This window comes from Narcine bancroftii, chromosome 11 (assembly GCF_036971445.1).
Source record: "Narcine bancroftii isolate sNarBan1 chromosome 11, sNarBan1.hap1, whole genome shotgun sequence".
NCBI lineage: Eukaryota > Metazoa > Chordata > Chondrichthyes > Torpediniformes > Narcinidae > Narcine > Narcine bancroftii.
In genome coordinates this window covers 63,478,105-63,493,135 of record NC_091479.1, presented here as the reverse complement: position 1 = coordinate 63,493,135, position 15,031 = coordinate 63,478,105, and the positions used below count along the sequence as shown (strand labels likewise).

At 45.8% G+C, this 15,031-nt stretch overlaps 1 protein-coding gene across 5 annotated transcripts in view; it reads left to right on the top strand.

Annotated features, from left to right (window-relative positions):
- Positions 1–15,031, top strand: part of dennd5b (DENN/MADD domain containing 5B) — a 312,134-nt gene that overhangs the window by 183,814 nt on the left and 113,289 nt on the right. For all 5 annotated transcript variants that reach the window (XM_069903146.1, XM_069903145.1, XM_069903143.1 and 2 more), the window contains 2 exons: positions 10,870–11,403; positions 13,828–14,059. In XM_069903146.1, the coding sequence (XP_069759247.1) occupies positions 10,870–11,403; positions 13,828–14,059 (766 nt within the window). The remainder of the gene's footprint in view (positions 1–10,869; positions 11,404–13,827; positions 14,060–15,031) is intronic.

Genomic DNA, 15,031 nt, shown 5'->3' with positions numbered 1-15,031 from the left:
TCAACCTTAAATTCATCAATTACATCAAAGAAACATAATCTTGCCTTTCAATGTTGATTTTGAGTAAGAAAATTAAAAAAAAAACAAGATAAAAGAAGATCAAGCCCTAACTCTCCCCCCTCCCCAAAACAGTTTCTGTTTCTTCGCCGCATCTAAAACAGTAGTATTGGTCATGCTGTTCAGGACCAGGGGACTTAACTACCTTTAGACCCACTAGTTTACTCAGCCCTACCTTTTGAGTGGTAGTGAAGTTCTCATCTTAACATCACTGTTTGCCATGTTAGATGCATCTTCCACTGCGAACACTGGCACAAAATAGTCACACAAAGCCTCAGCCATTTCTGCATTACCCAATATTAATTTCCCCTTTTCATCTTCTAAGGAACCTAAGTTCACTTTGGCCACCTTTCCACTTTATATAATTATAAAAACTTTACCGTCTGTTTTTATATTTTGTGCTAGTTTTCTTTCATAATCTTTTTTTAAATACTTGTTCAGTGTGGTTCTTCGCTACTTTTGAAAGATTTCAAATTCTTCCAGTTTCCTTACTTTGTAGATATGAGCTTTTAATATAAATGAACGAAGGTCTGCCTCAGGTAAATGGTTCACAAATAAAGTGCCTTCGGATCTTCAAATCAAGAGCTTAGGCCAGCACCATCTCTAGACCCTTGGCCAGGAAGGTTATACCAAGTTAGTTGTATGGTCATGGTTTGAAGTTGAATTGCCAGAAGGAATATGTAATGGGAGGCATCTCTGTTCTCTGCTGTGGCATTTGGTGCCACATCATGGAAGTGTGTACTTGGAGAATTGTACTCACCATTCACTGGATGCGTCTTTTTCAGAATGTATGTAATTCAGGCCACAGTTTAAGCCCTTTGCTATGATTCAGGCTTGCAGTGTAAGATGGCATAGAAATTCTCATGTTCCTGAACAGTAGTACATATAGGGCTGACACCAATTTTGTGTAAGGTATCCAGCTTTCATGATCTCCCTCCTCTGCTCCACCAGAAGATCATTTCCGCTCATGCCCCAGGCCCAAAGTGCCACACACATTGGTACATGCTCTGCTCCAGCAGACTCTGATGAAGGCCGCTCATTACCTACTGCCTTCCAAAGAATGGTCCTTACCAAGAAATTCAGATGGCAATTGGATTACAGCTGGTTGTGGAGAGGGATGATCTGGGCAAGGAGGAAAGGGGGAAAATCTGGTCAGCTGGACTGTCAAGGAAGAGGTCAGATCTGGGGTCTGTTGGGAAGTTCATTGGAGATAGTGAGCTGGGAGGGAGTAATAGCCAAGTAGAATCTATCAGAAAGGCAAAGGAGGCTTCAAACAGCTGTCAGTGACCATCTAAGAACAGGTCCTCCAGTTAGGGTCAATTCAGTGCATCGGGGTACACGGAAAACAATTGGCATCACAAGACATTGATTTCCATGTTCCCTCACTGAGCATGTCCAGTGATTTCTTATGAATGGAGGACCTGGCTGCACAGTTAGCATCACCACTTGCACAATGCTTTTATAGGACCAGCAACCCGGGTTCGAATCCGACACTGTCTGTAAGGAGTTTGTACGTTGTCCCTGTGACCTGCCTGGGTTTCCTTTGGGTGCTTCGGTTTCCTCCCACTCTCCAAAACCTACGGAGATGGAAGGTTAATTGAGTGAAATTTAGCTGGATGGGTTTCATGGGCCAGAAGGACCTTATACAGTGCTGCATCGTTAAGTTGTTTTGAAAAAAAAAATCCAGGTGAGCTATTGATGCAACAGGTACACAAAGCTTGTACTCAGAGTTATTATGTTAATGCATAGAATTTTGAGATCAGTGTGTTTGTGTGGTTCAGCCATTACTCAAAGCAGCTTACAGTGTGTATCCTTCCAGCGATGTACAGCTTGTGTATGCGCCCTTCACTGTGTCCTCAGTGGAGTTGTCTGTGCCTGTGTCTTCATTCTCCACCCTATGCTCAAGGTAGCACTTGATGTCAGCACCCAATTTGCTCCAAACGCCAGGAAATTGACCAAGGGTTGAACTTATTGAATTTGGAATCAAGCACCACAGACTACCTCCCAAGGATTATTTACTCCATTCCATATTCTCCATTCCCTTCCTCTGCACAAATTAAAATAGCAAGGAGATGATTGACATTTAAGGTCTACTAGAGATCATGTGGAACTGATGCCTAATGACATCTCTTTTATCTTAATAAAGCAAGTCAGCATTGCCACAGATTCTACATGCAAGCTTTTGTAGGAATCTCATTGAATTATATTTTTTAGATTATGACAACAATGAAATAATCATTAAATAATTAAAAATCTGCTGCAGGGTTTGAAGAATTAACTTAATGGAATAGGCTTTGATTAATATTTTCCAATGCTTGTGAATTGATTCATCATCTTTCATGTGTCGTATTCCTTTACCCAAATTTCCTGGTGAATTGGATTTTGTCTGAGCAAAAGGTTCCTGATTTGCATTTTCTATCTTGCCAGTTGATGGGAAGAGGAACTGATAAAGTTTATGCAGAATAATTCTCGAGAAGGTATTAGTTGGTGTACAATTGAATAGAGCAAGGAGGAAAGTCCTACTTCCCTCTGCTGGACGTGGTCGAATGACAGAGGCATGGGTACAAATAACTGGTTGGAGGATCAGAGCATCAACGTTCTCATCCAGAGCGTGGAAGACATTTGGACCTGAGGTTCAGCAGCCTTTTTCACATTTGGTGGAGTATGCTTAAAGAACCTTGATCTTCATGCTTACCAACCTAATACTGGAATGTCAGGGTGCTACTTTCCTGGTTAACACAGGTACAGTGGGCTGAATGGCCACTTCCTGCATATCCATAAAAGTTACAAATTCTATAAAATGCCGTTTGATTTGAGCTTGAGTATAAACCCCAAAAAAGCGGGCAATACTCCTGTACCTCCTCCTTGATGGTAGTGGGTTGAAGATGCTGAGCGCTGGATGGAAAGGGTGTTCTATAATTCCTTGAGCCCTATTTAGCCAACACTCCCAGTAAATACCATCTGTAGAGGAAAGGGAGCCCCAAATCATCCTCTAGGCTGTTTTAATTATCCTCTGCGTAGACCTCCAGTCTGATGCTTTGCAGCTACCATATCTCACACAATTATTCAGTCAGACAAGACACTTTCAATTCTGCTGCTGTAAAAGGTTGTCAAGATGGTGGCAAGCCGCCTCGCCTTTCTCGGCCTACGGGAGTGTAGGCGCTACTGTCCAAGTCCAGCCCCGCAGGCAAATTCACCCTGGTGTTCAGTGTGTGTCATTTGGCCAACAGCTACAGCCAAACACCCCAACAGCAGTGTGGGAGGGGAGAGGGCCTCCGTGAGAACTTTGGATATGTTTGATGTTTCGCCACAGCCTAGAAGGGCTGAATGGCCTGTTTTCTGTTCTGTAGTGTTCTATGAATATTTCAATTTTAAAATTCCACAAGCATTGTTGAAAGTGGAATTCTAAAGCCTGTCACCTGTTTCAAGTCTGGGGCTTGAATTTAGTAATTTAATGAAATTTTTTAACGATTCACAACAGTAGAAGGTCCTTACGGCCCATGAAACCCAATGAACCTACCATAGATTTTGGAGGAAGGCTGAAAACCTACATTCATGGGGCTGGATGTGGACCTGGGTTCCTGGCACTGAAATAGTGTGCGCTCACTGTGCCATAGTCCTTGTTTTATGATCCTTCCCAATCTTTCGTGACCGACACTTGCCTGAACATTCCCTGACCCTATCTCCAAACCATTACTAACTGTTACCATGAAAATAAAACGACTCTCACCAAGATTTCCTGATGGCAAGAAGGCGGACGTTGGGCCGAGTTAAAGAGGGGGGGAATCGCTGCATAGCTCTACTTGGATTATGTGCTGGGTGGTCAGACCCATAGATGTGGAAACATTGCCTGAAGTCGTGACTGGAAGGCTCCATGCCAGTAGGGTGACTTGCTGGTGGCCGAGCCACCTTCCAACTTCCTACTCACCAGTTGGTGGAACCTTCCAGCCATTGTGTTGGAGAACAGGACCCTCCATTCGTTGATGTGGCTAATTTTTTTGTCAATGTGATGGACAGTTCAAGGGATTCAGACTCATTTGCTTGGAATTGGGAGCTGACAGTTAGGTGCTAGTGAGTTTGGTTCACGTTGCCCCTATAATTGTTCATCTAAAGTGGGGGCGAACATTCTTTTACCATGAATGGGTCGGATGGTGTGTCAATGGTTGAATGGTGGATTACACTGATGCTACCATAAATTAAATAAATAATTAGATGCGTGGAATGGACACAATGATGTATTTCAGATTGGGAAGGCATAAATCTGGAAAAGCACCAAAAATCACAAGTTAAACATTCAAATGACACAATTTTTTTTAAATCAAAAAGGAGAAAAAGTAGTCACAATGAAAACAAAATAACTAGGCCCCAAAACAGAGAGCAGTGAGGGGGGGGGAGAATTGTCACCATGGGAGGGAGACAATGACACCGCGGGAAGGGGAGAGCATCACCATGAGAGGGGGAGGAAGAATGTCACCGTGGGAGGGGGAGGATGTCAGTGGAGAGGGGGAGAATGTCATGGGTGGGGGTCTAACGCAGAGGGCGGGGAGGACTAGCGCAGAGGGCGGGGGGGTGCCCTCTAACATGGAGAGCTGGGCAGTGGCCGTCCATGGAGAGTGGGGCAGCTGTGCACGAAGCAGAGGGAGCTGCACACCGAAGATAGGAACCTTGCACAAAGGGGGAGAGCCTCACACCAAGGGGGGCAGCTGCGCACTAGACCAGATCAATTTAGGTCACAGGCCATAGGTTGACCACTCCTGTTCAAAAATATCAGCCAAAAGTACCCAAGATAGCGTAGAAGGTTGAGAGGGGATTTGATAGAAGTATTTAAGATTATGAAAGGGATAGACAGAATGGATGTGGATAGACTATTTCCGTTAAGAGGAGGAAAGTTTAAAACAAGAGGACATGAGTTAAGAATTAAGGGGCAGAGGTTTAGAGGTAACATGAGGGGGAACTTCTTTACTCAGAGAGTGGTAGCTGTGTGGAATGATCTTCCGGGAGAAATAGTGGCGGCGGAGTCAATTGTATTATTTAAGAAAAGGTTGGACAGGTATATGGATGAGAAGAAGATGGAGGGTTATGGGCATTGTGCAGGGAGGTGGGATTAGAAAGGGGTGTTTGGTTCGGTGTGGACTAGAAGGGCCTAATGGCCTGTTTCCGTGCTGTAATTGTTATGTTATGTTATATTTTGGACAAATGGTAAGATTTGACGATCTCCCACTTCTGATGTGGAAAGCCTGAGATATTTTAACAACTATGTTCTTTTTTTGGGTTGAGGGTGGGGAGAAGATATGAGGCCACTTGAAAGCATTTCACATTTATTGTCAGAGAACATACACAACATCGCATACAAGCCCAAGACTCCTTTTCCTGCCAACGAGACAGAATTACCAAAAAAATTGTACACAATGTACACGTGTAAACAAAATCAAGAAATGTAAAGAGATTTCTTAAGAAATCTCACCAAGGTTTCTTTTATCAATCGACCATGAAAAGAAGGAAGTGACACATCAGCCTTCCCTCCGCTCAGATGAACAAGATGGGGAGCTTAGAAGTGAACTGGAGCCCGTTGCGGGTGTTCAATGGAACGATCTTGTCCATTGGATTCTGAAAGGTTTGAAAGTCATGGTACCAGACAAAGAAAATACTAGTGTATGCTACAAAGGCTTACCTACAAAGGATACTCATTTGTGTCAAATGATCTGCAGTCACTGTGTAATGGAGAAACTCAGCAGTTCCCTCAACACCCACCGGAAGTAAGTGATAACCAACATTTTGGGCCTGTGGCCTTCAAGAGGTAGAACCAAAGATAGGTACAAGTAAAAAGGTGAGAGGAGAGGAGGGAGAAAGGCAAACAGAGGAGTGCAGGCTAACAGGTCAGAGGCAATAGAGGGTAGAAGGGAAAGGAGCTGAGAAGTGATGGGAGAGGGTAGCTCCTCATCGGAAGCTGGAGGAAAGGAGACAGAGAGGTGAGGGAAAGAGAGAGTCATGGAGAAAGGGTCGTTGGAAATTGGAGGTCGATATTGATGCTGGACTCCCAAGATGGAATAGAAGGTGTTTTTTCTTCAATTTGCAGGTGGCATTTTAATTTTACATTAATAGTACATGAGGCCATGGACAGATATGTTGGTGTGGCAGAGTTGTGTGTGGAATTGAAGAGGGTGGCCATTGGGAGGTCCCTGTAGTTGCAGTGGACTTCTTTTAGTTGATCAACTCCCAGGGAATCAAGGGTTCAGAGCTTGCAGTGATCCTTTGCTGCTTTTTGGTCACAGTTCATTTCCAGATACATTCATGTAGGACTGTTTCTTTTAGGGCTTGAGCGTTTTGTATCCATTGACATAAACCAAGCAAATTAAAGCAGCCTCTTAAAGTCACGTCTGCCCCTCAAGTCTCCCAATTAAATGGACACCTGGCACCATGCTGACCTGCCACATTACCAAATCAGATCACCAACAGGAAGTGTTTAGCACATTGCTGATGGCAGTGAAATGGAATATTTCATTTTCTGTGCCACAAATAATTTTCGCTCATTTCCAGGAGGTGCGGAACTTTGCACCGAGGTGGATCAGAAGAACCCTGGTTCTGCAGAGTGTCTAATCATGCCTCTTAATGGTCTGCTTAGTGGGTGGCACAGTTACCGTAGGGGTTAACACAACGCTATTGCAATGCCAGGTTTGAATCCTCTGCTGTCAGGAAGGGGTTTATATGTTTTCTCCGCTGCTGCGTGCGTTTCCTCCCACATTCCAAATATGAATGGGTTTATTGCTTTGGTGTATTAGGACATCATGGGCTTATGCGCCGGAAGGGACTGAATTAAATGAAATAAGTTAGGCGAAAATGCAGTCACTGTTGCTTGGCCTGTGGTTGAATGAGATCCCTGTGTTGTTTGGTGCACAGTCCTTCAAATGTGTGAGAATTGCAGGCCAGTGATGGGCCTCTATCTGCTTGGTCCTTCCCTTGTAATGTCCACTCATGTGTCACTTCTGGTCAACAAGTGTTTGATGCTCACCACAGCTGCTGAGTCCATTGACCTCTGCTCAGGGACCCTGATTTTGCATTGACCACACGAGGCAGGCAATTGAGTCTTCAAGAGAGTTAGCGTGTGATCCTGGCAATGATTTGCTGTAAAGCTGGATACATCAGGGCTGCCTAAATCCAGTGACTTTTAAAATCTCCTTATGATGCTTACAATGTGGAGCAGTCTTTGCAGCCCATTCAGTCTATACCATCTCCCAGAGTAATCCCATAAGTCTCATTACCCCACATATTCCTATTTCCTGTGCAGTCCATTATCAGCTGCCAACTGTACTTGCTACTCTCGAGGCCTTACCACCATGTGAACTCCCAGACTCTCTTCTCCAGCCACATGTCCTTCCTGGTTACTTGTCTCCACTGCCATCTTGCACAAGCTCTGTATCCAGGCCGTCTCCTACCTCTCCAGCCTGTGGTCCTCCCTTGCCCTTTCCTCCCTCCTTTCTTCCCCCTCCCTTCACTTGTTGGTTTCCATTTACTTCCTATAGATACTGTGTGGCCTTTTGGAGTTTCTCTAGCACATTCATGTACTGCACTCGACCCCAGCATCTGCAGACTTCCTTTTTTTTAGCTCTGTATAACAACTCATCTTTGGGAAGTGTCAGGAAACCCTCCTGGTCAGGGGAGAAAATGCAAACTCCAGACAGACAGCATGAGAAGCAAGGATTGAACCTGGGACACTGCGACATCAGGGCGCCATTGCTGGTGGCAAACTCTGCTCTTACTCTTGACCCCTCACGGTGGAAGCACTAAAACAGTCAGGTGGAAAGGAGATTGCCTTTTTACTGGCTTCTCTCCCTTGCTTGCACCTCAAGTGAGTGGCGAGGCACCCAGATGAGGTTTTGACTGGTATGTAAGTTGTTGCCGAGGAGATGTGTGAAATACTCTTCACCTTGCGCGTCTCCAAAGGAACCTGGTGATCAATTGTCCAACAAAACAGGGAGGCTCAGGAGGTACCATCCATGAACTCATAAAGTAGAGGGTGACCAGTAAACAAAGAAAATAATTTCAATGAAGGCCCATTAGCCCTTAATTCCTTTCTGAAACACCTGTCTTACTTTTAACCCTCATATCATTCAGAATGATGTGTTTCAGTCTTGCATCATTCTGGGAAGACAGTGGGGGTTTGCTGCATTCAATCTGAGAGGTGTGACCAGCTGGATTAATGCCAGATCTTGAGGTGAGGGTTGGAGATGCTTTAAGAGGCAAAGTTCAAGTTTATTGATCATCCAATTGCCCAAGTGCAACCTGACGAAACAATATTCTCCGGTCCTCGGTGAAAAGCATGCAAACACCCATCCAGACATAATACACATACAGACAAACAGTACATACACAAGATAAAAACACATCTATAAAAATAAATAAGTATATTTCAATAAATAGTGTCTCGGAAGTGTGTGTGTCATTTAGTCGTTCACCATTCTCATGGCCTGTGGGAAGAAGCTGTTCCTCAGCCTGGGTGGTGCTGGCTCTGATACTCCTGGATCTCGTCCCCGACAGGAGCAGCTGAAAGATGCTGTATGCGGAGTGGTAGGAGTCCTCAACGGTTTTGTGCTCCCTCTTCAGACATCGATTCTGGTAGATCACGTCCACGGTGGAGGGGAAGGAGATCCCAGTGATTCTCTCTGTTGCGTCTTCATGACAAGCGAGAAGATGTTGCATGTCCGGGACAGGCTACTTCTTAGGCAGACTCTGCAGGACTTGGATCTCTTCACTACTGAGGGTGGAGGGTGGTCATTCCTGGTCCACGATCATTTCTTTTGTCTTATTCATGTCAAGACTCAGTTTGTAATTCTCACCGCGCTTAAAGAGATTTTCCACCTCTTCTCTGTAATGAGGCTCATTGTTTTTGCTGAGGAGGCCAACAACTATTTGTGCCATCTGCAAACGAGGACTTTGTTGGAGCTGGGTCTGGCATGTCAGTGATGCGAACAGGAGCGGGCTGGCCTGAGGTGCACCAGTACTCAGTGTGTCGGTGCTCACCATTCTGCTACCGGCCTGGATGAACAAACCTAAAGGGGTTTGGATGAACCAGATACCAAGAGTTGACGAGTCTGATTGAGGGCAGGTGTCTCCACCCATCTGCACACATCAGGTGTCTCTTATCAGCCTTTGGCCTGAATAGTGTCTATCCACAGTGGGAGTAGTGCAAAACACTCTCTCACTGGGTGGAGATGACAGGGCTTCAATCCAGATGGCTGGCTCGTTCACCTTCCAGCATTTTACCCTCTCTGTCTTGATCTGCTGTGGACCCAGTTTGAGAAGAGGTATCTGCGAGACTGTGTCTGAGCGCCCCTGTTGCATTGTGTTCCTCATCTTACCCAGATCCGTGGCAATGAGAGTGAATGAATGTTACTAGCAAATGGGTGCATTGATCAGGATTCGATATATTAAATTCTTCCAACTTCCCTCCCCCCCCCACCCCCCATGCCCATGCCAGTCACAGCAAGGTTGCCAGGTGTTCTCAACTAGATTGCCGAACTGATGTGTTACCGATCAGCAATGTATGTGAAGAGTGAATATGAGCATCAGTCTCCTCCATAAATCAGATGTGCGGCCTCTTTGTGTGTTTTATAACAGCCTGGGATGGACGGTTGGGCTTTCAGCTGCACATATTTTACAACACCTATATTTTTGCCACCTCATCTGATTGATGGTGATTTCTCAATCTCAGTGCACCCTTGTGGATGTAAGATGAAGGCAGAAACCAACTCGTGCATTGTCGAAAACTCTCTATCCCCCATTTAAAAATTGGCAAGGATCAGGAATCTATTGGAAGTACTGCTGAGAGTGTGCACCTTCTCTCTGTAAAGCCTACAGGTGCTGGGGCTGAGTTCAATGGATAAAGTCAGCAGGTCCTGCTGTGTCCATAAGGTGCTTTAGCATTAACTCTCCCTGTTGAAATAGGCACAAATGCTTCGTGCTAGGTTTCAGTTTTTTTTTTAAAAAACAATAATTCAGAGGGACAAAGAATCCAACGTTGCACATTGCATCCTGAAATATTGGGAGAGGTTGCGTGTTCTAGTGCTTAGATGGGTAGTAACTGTTGCAATATGCAGAAACAGAAGGGATAATTGAGCAGCAACATGATAGTGACCCAGACGAGCAGTTCTGGTTACAATGGTTGAGGTATAAATGTTGGCCAAGATACCAAAAAAGCTTACCGTCACCCTTGAACTGGTGACATGAGATCTTTTTGTCCTTGAGATGCTCTTGTATGAGACAGTACTTGTGACAAAGCGGTGCTCCTTCAGTGTTGCATTGCAACGACAGCCTGGGTTGCACGTCTAAGTCTCTGGAGCGGGGCTCAAATGCAGAACCATCACGGTGTTTCCTTGTGACATAGAAGGAGCACAGTTCAGGCCATCATTCTTGCCCATGGTGCAATCCTACTCCCCACTAATATTTCCCATCAACTTGTTTTGTTCCCCCTCTCTCCCCCCCCCCCCCCCCCCATCTTCCTCAATTTGATTGAGAGTGGCCAATGTGACCAAGGCACAAAGGTGCTGGAGAAGCTCAGCTGGTCATGCAACAACATCCACAGGAATTGGAAGGGGTCCGCAGATGCTGGACTCAACACTCAAAGGGCCTATTCCTGAAACGGTGGTCACCTTTTACTTCCTGCATGACCTGCTGAGATTCTCGAGCACGTTTGTGTGTTGCACTCGACCCCGATATCTGCAGACTTCCTCGTTCAACTCAATTACATGACCAACTCATTAGATTCAATGCAAGGCAGAAATGGAAAATGATCTTTTCTTCTTACCTGTCTCATAGGCAAATCTGTGCTTTGTGGACATTGACAACCACTTCATTGATCTGCCGGAGGACTTCCCGCAGTTCCCGAACAAGCTGGAGTTTATCCAGGAGATCTCGGAAGTGCTGCTTCACTTTGGGATTCCGCCCGAGGGCAATTTGCACTGCAGTGAAAGTGCCACCGAGCTGCAGAGCCTGGTGCTGGATGAGCTGGCCAACGACAAGAAGAACGGCAACCTGACCAGCACCACCATCAACATGTACGAGCTGCTGAAGGGCAACGAGACGCTGGCGCGGCTTCAGGCCCTCGCAAAGCGCACCGGGGTGGCCATGGAGAAGATGGAGATTGTTGCGCCCCGGGAGAAGGAGCGGGACACCAAATGCCAGTGCAGTGAGGACGAGCTGCGGGATCACAAGCTGGCCGTGCAGCTCCGCGAGGTCTTCGCCAAGCGCTTCACCCAGATGTTTGCTGATTACGAGGCCTTTGTCATTCAACCCACTCAGGACATGGAGTCGTGGCTGACCAATCGTGAGCAGATGCAGAATTTTGACAAGGTATTTGTTCTCCCTCCCACCTCCCTGCAGTAAAGCCCTGGGGGGTTTGGTCAGTGGTATCATCAGAAATACAACTGGAGTGGGTGACATAGCAACACAAAAACAGGTCCTTCAGCCCTCTGAGTAAATGCCAACCCATTTACACAAATTCAAGATTCCTTTATTGACACAGGTGCACAATATACATTTGTTTTTCCTTCGTTTGCCCTGTAAAGTCACACAAAGAGGCTCCACTCACCTAGCATCACACTCAAGATGAGAAAGAGAGTTCATTCAGAGACATCAAGTGTCTGCATCATCTGCTCCCGTAACCTCCCAGATTCCTGGCTCCCAGAAGGCCTGGTGTGAGGCCTTCAGCTGCCGAGCCCCACGCAGCTGTGGTGTCCTCCCCTGCAGGGCCCTTGCCCAGGCTTCTCCTTCTCAGTGGCTTAAATCTGTGTGGGGGGGTCGTTGGGGACGAGGATTCCGTGGAGGGATGCTGAAGACCACACCTCTTAGATCCTTGTTGAAGGCTGCACTGCCATTAGAGCAGCTGTAGCAGCCTACGATAATCCCATTTTATTACACTAATCCTATATTATTATATTTATTTTATTCTCTCCCCCCCCCCCCCTCCTTCTCATCTGTCCCCACCCATTCACAGATTCAACCATGCACCAGGGGTACTTTACATTGGGAGGAAAGCAAAGTGCCACGCAATTGCAGGGAGAATGTGCAGACTGCACATAGACATCACCACAGTTCAGGGTGGAACCCAGATTTCTGGTGCCATGAGGCACCAGCTGCCAACCGTACATACCACATCCCGAGAGATGCGCAGTTGTAGAACTTGTCCTAGAGGAAGGCTGGAAGATTGGGAAATCCTGTAAATGTGCTGCTTATTGTATCTGACCCAATTCAGATGCTCATCACTGTAATTGTGCTTCTGACAAAAGGCCCTTTCAAACTGCTGTGTAAAATGGGGTTAACTGGGTAGAGGTAGTCAGGGAATCCAGTTAAATTTACCAAGGTCGCGTCCACAGGTGATTTGAAAACAAAAATGGCCGACCTGCTTATTCCGGTGATGTCAGTGCTTGCGTGCGTGCATCACTGGGCACCCAGGATCTGAACATCCGGCAGTACTTACGGTGAGTATGTGATGTGTCATTGTGGGGGAAGGATCCCCCTTAAATTGTTGGGGTCACAATTTAATGGGTAGATCCCCTTGCAATTTAAAAGGTACTTCCAGTACCGTTGTCCCAGTAATTGCACCTGGGTCCCAGGAGGGCCACCCAGGTGCTGCAGCTTAAAAGAGGCTATTAACACATCCCAAAGATCGCCAGTAAATCCATCTTTTTTTGAGTTGATGATCTAAATTTGTGAACCGTTTGAAGATAGCAACTGTAGAAGAGAGGTCTGGGTCAGTCTTGTTTTTTTTTTTCACACCATAAATCACATTAGCCATGATATACACTATTTCTTTTTCACACATATACAGTGACTTTTTCTCCCCCCACCCTTTCCTCCCAAACCACCCCCCCACCCCCCCCTCTCAGGTCAGTCTTGTTGATGACTTGAAAATTGGGGACAACTTCTTTGATGGCTCTCTCATTCACTTTGGTGATACCTCAGTTTTCACATATTTCTCACAAATCCCGTCCTACCTTTCTCAGAATTCAGTGAGACCGTAGCCCCACTTGCTGCACAACTGATTTGCTCCACTAATGAATGATCCCGCTAATAATGATGGCATGGTTAATGCAGCAGCTAGCGCAACACCATTACAGTGCCAGCGATCAAGGCCAGGCTTAAAATCCCGCGCTATCTGTAAGGAGTTTGTACGTTCTCCACTCACACCATTCAACAACAAACCGGGATTGTAGGTCAATTGGGTGTAATTAGGCGGTGCGGGCTTGTGGGGCCTGTTACTGTGCTGTATGTCAAAATTTAAAATTTAAAGGTCTTTCATCAAGGATAATATTCGATGAAGGTTGAGATGTTTCCACATGAACTGAAATCAGAATGAAGAGATGGTTATGAAAGAGGAGTTTTGAAGAGACACTTCTGGACCCAGAGGGTGGTGAGCTCGGTAAGGAGTTGAGCCAAGTTGTACAGATCCACTCAGTGCAGGTAAATAAATGAGTGAGCAAAAACAGTAATGGTTGAAAAGTAAGCAGAAGGAGGCGGAGTTTAGGAAGCTCAAGAATGGTGCAGAAATCTCTGGAGCTCAGAGCACACAATGTTGATCAAGAGACCAAGCTGCAGCTGTGAGGAAAGGGTTGTAGTTTCCAGCAGGCCACCTCCATCCAATGAATATTTTCACCATTCCAGGTTCATGGGCAAGGTGCGTTGGGCATTCATTGTCAAGGTTCCACTGATTGCAATTTTGTTTGCATTGTACATAGACCATCAAAAATAACAAGTGGATTTCCGTCTCCCCTTTAGGCTTCTTTTCTCTCGGACCAGCCAGAACCCTACCTCCCTTTCCTCTCCCACTTCATCGAGACCCAGATGTTTGCCACTTTCATTGACAATAAGATTGTGTCACTGTGGGAGGAGAAGGATCCCCTCCTCAGGGTGTTTGATTCACGCATCGAGAAAATGAAGATCTACAATGTTCGCGTCCCCACAATACGCACCTCAAATTATCAGAAGTGTACCATCTTGAAAGAAGCTGGTGAGTGGGGCCACCCTCTGGTGTCAGTTGTGGGCGGGATAACTTCATTGCAAAATTTTTGCCACATTCAGGATGTCTCAAAATAGCAGCTTGGCTCACGCTGCTGAAATCTGAAGGTTACGTCACATTCACCTGTGTGGTTGCCCTTGGGGAACAACTATGTTTTGTCCTAGGAATGAGTAAATATAATTCACTATTTTATCATACTGCAAACCATCTGTGTACCAGTGTGACTCACAGAATGCTCACAGGGCTAGCCAGGGAGGATGTCTCCCTTGGGCAGATGGGGTTCAGAACAACGTGCAACTGTCTCAGGATATGGGGGAAAGCATCTCTGAACGAGGTGAAGAGAAACCTTTTCTCAACTGGGGAAATTTCTGTGGCAGAAAGCATCATTGAGTGCGTTTAAGAAAGGCAGGTAGATTTCCTGACACAAAAGGCATCAATTAATATAGGGAAAGAACAGGAACATGGTATTGAGATGGAAATTCAGCCATGGGTTGTATTTAGCTCCAAAGTAGGCTCACAGTATTAATGGCCTACTCCCAGCTAGCATTTCCTCTGTTTCTGTGTTGGAGTTAATATTCCTAGATTGCCTTGAAATTCTCAAAACAGGCATAGCAATTTTATTGTAGCCCCGAGGGCAAAGATTCTGCCTTCGGTAGTGTTAAACTCCACAGATCAGAGGACATATTCAGTTCCAGGTCCTGACCTCAGTTGAGCCATCTAATGGTTAACAAAGTGCAAATGTCTGGGCCCTTCTTGTTCCTGATTCACACTGAAAAGCACAAGCATGTTTGGACTTGGAATGTGAAGGGGTTAGGCATGACTGTGACTTTCCCCAGTAGCGAGTGGCCAATCCTAATTGAAGGCCAGGCAATCCTTCCAGGGGAAAGGGCCTTTTGACGAAATGGGGAGGGTGGGGAAGGAGGATACATTTTTTAAATGAATAACTGGGAACTGATCCTTCCT